The sequence below is a fragment of the Trachymyrmex cornetzi genome, unplaced genomic scaffold (genome assembly GCF_001594075.2).
Source record: "Trachymyrmex cornetzi isolate Tcor2-1 unplaced genomic scaffold, Tcor1.1 scaffold4, whole genome shotgun sequence".
Classification (NCBI taxonomy): Eukaryota; Metazoa; Arthropoda; class Insecta; order Hymenoptera; family Formicidae; genus Trachymyrmex; species Trachymyrmex cornetzi.
In genome coordinates this window covers 1,092,668-1,101,908 of record NW_017298743.1, presented here as the reverse complement: position 1 = coordinate 1,101,908, position 9,241 = coordinate 1,092,668, and the positions used below count along the sequence as shown (strand labels likewise).

The following is a 9,241-nucleotide window of genomic DNA, read 5'->3' as shown; positions in this document are numbered from 1 at the left end:
GGGGACTCGACACGCCGGAATTAAATAAAAATAAAACGCGGGATAATAATGTTAGCGAAGGAGCCGAGAACCCAAGACAAATAGCTGAGGGAAAACAAAGCGTATTATAAATACCGGGTGACAGGACGAGTGGTGCGGGAGAGTGAGCGCGAGCGTAAGAGGGTGGTCGGCTACGGTCCGACCGAAGGGTTGGAGGCTCCCGAAGAGGGGTATGACGATATAGTAGTAGCCGACGACTCCTGAGAGAAAACGCTCGAGAAAGCCGGCGACCCCGGCAGCATTTTTGCTACCTGCCGACACAATGAGCCGCCGGATTTCTTTTCCCGTTCCATCCTTCCTTCCACATCCTCGACGCGAGTACTCTTACCCGCCGGTATTATAAATTTGACGCATCTACCCTCGCGAGCGCTGAGAATTACGGCCGATAATCTCTAAATCGCATTACGCGAAATATGCAACCGATTGAGGTGAAAAAAATAAGTCGTAAGGTAAGTTTTTGTTTTGTACGAAAAATTCGTATTTTGTCGGCAGTAGTAGTTTTAGTTGGTATTGCAGATTGAATTGATTTTTACTGTTTAATATAAAAATATTGTCTGAAATCGATGCTGTTGGCGCAATAAGTTAGATGAGGTAAAAAAGAATAAAGACACTCACACTAGGACGACCGTGACTGCGCGGATTCAGCTGCCAGGGAACTGTCGATGGCTGAAAATGCTCCTTTCCCCACGAACCGTTGTCAAACGGATTTTCACCAATGTGTCCCTAAAACAAATCAATATTACAATTATTATACATAATAGTACGTTGCATCAACAAACAACAGCAGGAGACAGTAAAACCGATATTTCTGTATATATTTATGATTGATATAACAATTCAAATAAACGTATATACCATTCGTGAAATGAGAGTAATCATGTTGTATTCAGCCATTTTTTTTTGCATAAAACATTATATGGAACAAAGAGACACACGCGATGCGAGTAAATAAATAAAGAGCTTAAACGAACAAAATTAGCATTGTTAAACTGTTAGACGCTCATCGTCCTTTTTTTACTCTTTATTTCTTTTTCTTTGATAAGAATCTGATATATTAACTCTGAAAGAACCGCAAATGAGCAAAAAATAGCTGACACGTTACCACCGCAAGAAATGCTAATTAATTAGTCACATTCGATCTGTCTTCGAGATACGACTCAATTCAAAGTTATTTCCTTCTCTACTATTTCCGCAAAAAAATTTAGTTAGCAACGAGCTGCAAAAATTGTTCACGAAATACGCCAAGTTATTTGCATGGTTGCGCGAATCGTGACCGGTGGATTTTTATTTCCCGCGCCTCGATAAACAAGAAAAGTTACACGGCAGGGCAGGTCGAGGGGCATCGATCTTTCAAGGCTCCTCCGGAGTTTGAAAGTTTTTTCGGCGCTTTTCCGCGCCGCGTCTCGCCGCTCGCCGGCGAGCTTATTTTTGTAATATATTCCGCGAGCCGCGGCTCCTCCCCCTCCACACTTTCTCGACTTTGCACCCCGTAAGCCTTATTTTTCTTTTAACTTTATTTCTAACCTAGAATCTCTTCCGACGGCAAGGTGGCACGCACATAAATCACCGGGTATAATGAGAACACTTCGTCTTCGGGTGCTTCGCCCTCTCGGTCGCAGACGCATCTCCCGCGGACCAGCTATTATATTATTCGTTGCCTGGTCGGAGGAAATCGCACGGTCGACCGAAGTGCTTATATTAATATTCATTTTCCTCGTGAGGTGACACTGGCATTTCGCCCGTTGTCCGAGGAATAAAGAGCGCTCGTTGATTTTGAAAAAAGACGTCAAAGATCCGCAACGCAAGGACACACGAGCGAGAGTATAATTTAAATATGATATTTTACTAAACGTCATATAATGGAGTATTTTATATGCTATTGATACTGGTGATATTTTATGTTCCGTATTTTATGATGTAAAGTTTTATTTACATTGCCGTTATTTTAAATCGCGTTTTTCGCTGTAAAAAACGAGACATCGCATGTTGCCAGCTTTATTAAAATATATACACGGCACGCTTTGGTCGTTTTCGACTTTTTTGAGCGATGGCGTGAACAGATTTTTAATATTGCCGTAACTACAATTTTTCTTACCGAACAATATAACGTTTGTTATAAATGTATGTCGATAAAATCTTATTACAGGAAAATTTACTATTTCAAAGTATTATTGTTCTAATGAAGAGGTCCACATTTGAATTATAAAAAGATTGACTATATCTGAAGAGTTCGGGAGTTAGCCAAAATCGTAATTATATAACCATAATGATTTATGTGTACGAATCAACGTGGAATATGACCGAAATTATTTTGGCACGGTATAGTTAGCCAAATTTCCGTTCATCCGTGTGGGTTACGCAGAAATGCGTTCAATATTTTACGTGAATTCAAGCATGAGCGACAAAATTAAATAAAAAAGGGAGACTATATATATATGTGTGTGTGTATAATGTCCTTTTTATTTAATTTCATTCACAGGGTCTCTTTTTTGCATTTCTAAGCTTGTAGAAAAATCTCAAATAACATTTACGACAATATCTTCGTATTAAGCTCATTGAAAAAGCGAGGGCAACAGTTTCAAAATCTCGAAGAAAATAGGAACAAATCTTCAATCGCCGTTAAATAATGCGCAACGTCGCGGAGACTTTAAAGTCGTAAATTTTGAAACGAGCCGCAAGAACGCGTGATCGATTACTATGCGAAGTCGGCACCGACCCGAGAGTCGGTAATTACAAAATGTAACTCCGTTTGTTTCCACTCGCGACGCGCATAGGGTGGTGAGGTGATACGACGTAACGATCGTCGGGCGCGATCGATGGAACTTGCTTTTCCTTCGTGAGAAAGAAGTGAGACCCACTGTTTTCCCTGCAGAGGATACTCACAGGATCCTTAGATCCGTTGAAATTCAAAACCCTGTGATTCGCCCATGCGAGTGTCTTGTATGGTTTAGAAGGAAAAAGAAAGAGGAAAAAGAAGTAACCTGCTTGCACGCCAGCCATGCCAGCGTAAGGCTGACTTTCTCTCTCTTTCTATCTCCCTCTTCGGTCCTCCTTTTTTTTCCACCCTTTTTCTAAAAAGAGAGCCTCGCGTATTCTCCGTGTACGAGGCACAGAAATAAACAGTCGCGCGGTGGAAAATACTGAACCGGATAGCATATAGCATAAATACGTGGAGGCTATTGAGGCACATTGTGTGTCGTGCATTTGCATGAGCCGGCCGCGTTCTCGGCGCGCAGCTGGACATACACGCGACAAAAGAAAACGCGCAAACAAAACACACGCGACGCACACCACCGTCCGCCCGCTTGTCGTCGTGCTCGTCATCATCCCGCGCGCGGGCATCATAGAAATGTTGTATGTTAAGTATTGTGCCACGTGGAAATAAACAAACGGATCTTTTACAGTCGCGCGACGGAGCCCGAAGATCCAACGTCCCTCTCTCGACGCGACGTGGCTCATTGTCAAATCGCGTCACGTGCGCGAGCGACGACGCGCGGCAAGGCAGAATTGACGGCGATTTTAATTAACTTCTCTGTTACCGTCTCCAGGCGAGATCAGTTGCAGTTATATTATGCCTTTTATATTTATATATAATCGTTACCGTAAAATTGGATGATGCCAATACAGTGAATACAGACTCATCTTCTTCGCGGAACAATTGTCCGCGCACACACGCACACGCGTGCGTGCGTCGCTAAAATGCATTTTCTTATACTAGAATTACAGAAAATGAGCCGAGCGTCGATGACGTTCACATAAACAGATATCAGAAAAGTAAAAATTATAATTCATTACAATATGAGAGGAAAGTGATCCAGAGCTATATTTATATCATTTTGTGGATCTTTGATTCCACTTCGCAACACGATTGAAATATAATTACTCTAGTACATCGACCTTATCATTTATAAGCGTAAGTTAAAATAAACGTTAATGTCTGTTGTTCTAAGAACTAATCCAAACATGTACTGCACAGTTTCGAAATTTGTCTATGCATCTCTGATAACGCGCATCGCGTTTACCGTTTCATATAAACGCTTTAGATCGATATTGAATATTTTGAAAATATTATTATATAATCGCCATCGTAATGACGAAAATTAATATCATTGTCTGTTAGTGAATTCGATTGGACATACTCAATGCGCCCTGATGTACATATATATTAAAGCCGTCGCGTACAAATTAACTTAAAGATGTATAAATATTAATATAAATATATAATAGTAAAAACGGATTAAACCACAAAATCCTCAATGTACTTTATTGTGCTATTAAGTAAAATCTGTATTTTATAATTCGAAATATTTGCATTTTACTTTTTCACAGATCAAATGTACACCAGCTTTAAAGATGTGACAATATATGAAGAAATCAATAGACACAAAAAATAACGACTAACTGAGAGAAAAGTTTTTGATATTTATGACTATATAATTGCATGTTAACATAATTGCAATTATTACTGCTAAAAATTATTAGTAATAATATACGTATGGTTATATGAAAGGTTCTATTAACAAATATGTAATAATTAGCACTGAAGATTACTAAGAATTATAATAATTGCAATGGTAATAATAACTAATATATACACTTCATAGTCATTTTCGGTGCCAACAATATACATATATATAAAGTAAGAAGGGACGAATCCGCTCGATACTGCAAACACAAAAATTAAATGAGTAGATAAAAAAAAAGGAAGATTTTAATTTAAGTTAGTATATTACCCCACATTTATTCCCAATTAACTAGTATTGACTATACTAAGTCTTCATCAGCCAAATGAAAATAACATAGATTTAAATTAATACGCAATGTTTAAACGTTGGATAAATTAGTTAACTATAATCACAAATATCAAGAACTTTTTTCTCAGTGTACATCTTTGAGATAATCGGTCAAATTTTATTAATAAATAATTTTATTCAAAATACAAGGAGACTACTTTCACACCAATCTAATAACACTTTCAACAATAAATCACGTGGTTACGATCGCAGCCACGTGCCTCTTGGTATTCGTAGATTCGCATTAAGCGAAGCACTAACCGCGACCTAATTCGCAGATAAGATAAGTCGTTAAGTGCACGGCGCGGCAGCACCCTCGCGATACTACCCGGTGTTTTATTGCCGCGGCGGCCCACCCCCATCGTCCTCCTTCGGGGCACGGTGAGATTTATCGTAAAATTCGATAGATATTGCCAATTACAACCCCCGTGGCGCTACCACCGGCTCGGCTCGGCTCGGCTCGCGCTATCGACGGAGACGGGAACAGGCACCTTCCGGTCGCGCCTCGAGAATTTTAAATGCGTTTTATGTACAGAGAGACGACGCGGTGCGTTGCATAAATCCGTCCCCATGAAAATATGATTACGATCACTCTCCCCAATACGCGTACGCGAGAAAGGGAGGAACGAACAACCCCGCGCTGCTGCCCTCAGACACGGCACGGCGATAAAACGTTTCATTTCGTCCCGAGTGTCTCACGAGAAGGTCGAATAATCTCGTCAATTATTATTTTTACTACTGTCTTCTACATGCTAATTTTTCGCGCGTATAGCGCGCGTCTCCAGGATCGTTGGCCGACCAACGAAGTGTCTCGTCTGAAATGGTGGCGCTCGCGAATGATGAATATGCAATCCGCGCTCGGCCATCCCCTCGGCCATCCCTGGGGAGATCGACACGATTTCGAGTAATTATGCTGCTTAAATTTACAATTTAATTATTTACGATATATTATCGGATGGCTGTAAGTGTAAATGGATTTTTACCGCAAACGGACGGTGCATCGATTCACCCTTAAATTGGCATAAATGATGAGATCGCGGAGATATTTTAGCCGTAATTTAGTAATTAATACAACAAGGGAACAATATCGGTGAATTTATGCCAAATCTAGGTAATAGGACTAATTTATTACGTCAGCCAACGTCATCAATGGAAACCGTTTGTCACGTCGTCTGAATGTTAACCTGTATCAATATACCAATACGTATATCATTATCGTTAATGCACGTTAACTTCGTTATTTCGACTTTTTACCTGCGCGGATTATAGATACTTCTTTAAAATTGCTAGTATCCTAATGGGTTTAGTTCCAAATATTTTTTATTGTTGTATATTATTCGGTAATGATATTTAATCTTCACTATATTTTATTATTATTTTTTTATATAAATTTATTGATATTTTGTTACAAAAATATTACTTTTGATTTTAAGGTAAAAACACTGCTTTTAAAACTACACACGTACAAAATAATAATAAAATAATATCTATAAAATTTTGAATTTTTAAAAAATCGATGATACGTATGATTGCTACTGCAGATCTTTGTATAATCTAATAAGCGACTCGGATAGTGAAATAGCATCCGTGTAACCAACAATTTTTATCTATCCATCCGTTAACTCATGTAATGCCGACAAATAGACGCTCTTACGAGCGCGGCCGTCCGAGCAAACGAGTTACGACCGCAGTGCCTCTAAAAATAAATATGTTGTTTATTCACAAGTAAACCGGATGCCGTTGTTTGCTTTGGAGCAAATTGTTTTGTTAAGTTTTGCCGTGCGAGAACGAGACCGCCTCCACGCGAAAGACAGAAACGCACGCGGTATGAAGACGGAACGAGGGAGGAGAGGCCACGACGTAGTCGAGCGTCCCAGTCCCTCTGTGCTTTTTCCGGTCTGTTTTGCCTCTCCTGGTGATGCGTGCTAGAAGCCTCCAGCTGTATTCTAATACTAATAACCGACGCTGACACTGTGGCGTGTACACCACATAAAGGCGCGACGAACAGCTGACGCGGTAATCGTGATTCTTGTAGTGATAGCCAGATTGCGTCAGGCGATTCGTAATTTGCATTGCGATGACTCACGAGTCAAAAATAAGATTAACGCTAACACCATCATCCCGAGATATAAGAATATATCACTTCGCGCGTATCGTCATGATTGCAAATTTATATTCGATAGATGCGGCAATAATAACTCAGTTCAGCAGAGAGATAATTGATTGAACACTCAATCATTTCATTGTATTATTTAGCTCGTCTAATTGTTGTCGTAAATCTTTTCCCTTTATACTGAAAGATAATACGAAACGTTTTATGTTGCAATTATGAGAAGCATATGTATTATTTGCGATGGAATCTATAAATAAAAACTGCTGTGTATGCAGGCAATTGTAAATTCCCATGTTGCATTCAAATAAATGCAAAAACGAACTCGTAAATTACATGAAAAGTTTAAAGACAAGAACGAGTCGATTCCCACGCGACGCGATTTCCATCGATAGCTATACGTATGTTGAAGTTGTGCCGTTTCCAGTCGAGGAACCAAAGTTAACATTGTACGGCCTTCTTGGCCATTCGTGCGCGCTACAGCACGCAAGGTATTCTTAGCATCCACTTCGCAGGCATAAAGTTGCGATATGCGTGGATTCTCCACATTCACGTTTACTTTCTAGAGCGGCGCTGTGCATAATGCAAACAACGTACAATATATCCGCACCGAAGATAGAACGCTCGCGGCATATTCGAGCTATTATTTCAACAGCAACTGTTGAATTGCTTCATCGCATCTTAGATTTATATTTTCTCAACTTTCAAATATTAACCGATTGGTGGTAACAGAAATTAACGAATCTGATATACGAAATATTTTGTAAATAATTTAGAAAAATTTATATTCATTAATAGAGCTTCCTATTTTGGATTAAAATGAATATGATATGAAGACAATATGACGGTAAAATATATTTTCAATAATTTATAGATATTTTATATTTTATGAAAAAAATATAAAGAAAATTATAATTTAATACAATAATGATATATGTACATAGGAATTTAAAGTTACTGCCAAATATTAATTTTAATTATACAAATTATACAAATTTATAAAATTTTCTTCGTTCTTATTGTCTTATCATCATTATCAATTTTTACAATGAATTAGAGTTCTATATTGAATTGTAAATTGTAATTATTTATATAAAAAGAAAAATGTGATAATTAGTAATAATATTAAAAATATGTCTAATCCTTGACGAAATATAGACACAAACCACATCTCAGTGACATCCACGTACAGAACGAATTTAACACTTTCCATTGTAATCACAAGACCTCCGTGGTCTTTCACGTGAAGTCAACCCGGATAACTACACGTGTTCAGTGTACATAGCGTAAAATCCGACAAATGCAATTATGAATCTTGCGGGACACTCTAGAGGAGCAAGACTCGACGAGAGCGTCAACGGTGGAAGGACGAGAAAAGAGGAAAAGGAACGACAAGAACGACGGCAGGCGCGTGAGAGTTGAAGGGAAGAAGAGGAAAGAAAGCAGCGAGGAGAAACCGTGGGCGTGTTGCCTCTTGGCTAATTACAAAACGCAATTTAAGCGAGCATCACGGAAACACACTAAGTAATATCGTTTCGCCGTGGTGAGAGTTAAAGCGGACGAGAAGTACAGATTCGCAGATTAATGCCCTTTAATAAACAGCGCCCTTTGGACTCGACAACGCTCCAGCGCTCCTGCCCGGCCGCTCGGCCCGTTTTCCTCCTCTTTGTTTACCCCGCAATGGGAACAAAAGGAAGAAAATCTTTCGAGAGAAACGCGAGCACCTTCACTCTTAACGTTTGCGATATGTAAATGCATTTAACGCGGATTACGCTTTCTCCTTTGCATATAAAACGAGTGGTGATACAAGCGACGCCACGAGAGTAGATAAGCTTGGCAGATGCTTTACACAATGATATCAAGTTTGTTGGAAGCGAAAGAGTTGATTTAATGTTTCCCCCACACTTAACAATAACCATTTACTTACCACAGCTTTTATGTTGATCCGAACAGTTCCAAGTTTGCATAAAAATTCTATATTCCAGGATTATGTATATAAAAAATCATTACCATTAATGAATGTTGCAATGGAAAAATTCATCGTCAATTTTGAATTATGATAAGTCTGGTTTACGAGTCGCACTAAAAATTATTTTATCGATCCGAGAGATAACACAGAAACGTAATGTGAAAAAACAAAACAGTTGTTAACATGGCTCGAAATATGTAGCAAATATAACTGAAATCCTTTTCTACGTGACATATTGGACCTGAAGCAAAAAGTTACTGCTTTAATAAAGCCGTTTTAATAAATTATACTGGTGTTGATGACAAACATACGTTTATTTATATAAACTGC

General features: G+C 38.9%; 1 protein-coding gene across 11 annotated transcripts in view; it reads right to left on the bottom strand.

The window, feature by feature from the left end:
- FoxP (forkhead box transcription factor P) overlaps positions 1 to 9,241 on the bottom strand; it is a 301,004-nt gene that overhangs the window by 145,994 nt on the left and 145,769 nt on the right. For all 11 annotated transcript variants that reach the window (XM_018512303.1, XM_018512304.1, XM_018512300.1 and 8 more), the window contains one exon: positions 655 to 762. In XM_018512303.1, coding sequence (XP_018367805.1) covers positions 655 to 762 — 108 coding nt within the window. The remainder of the gene's footprint in view (positions 1 to 654; positions 763 to 9,241) is intronic.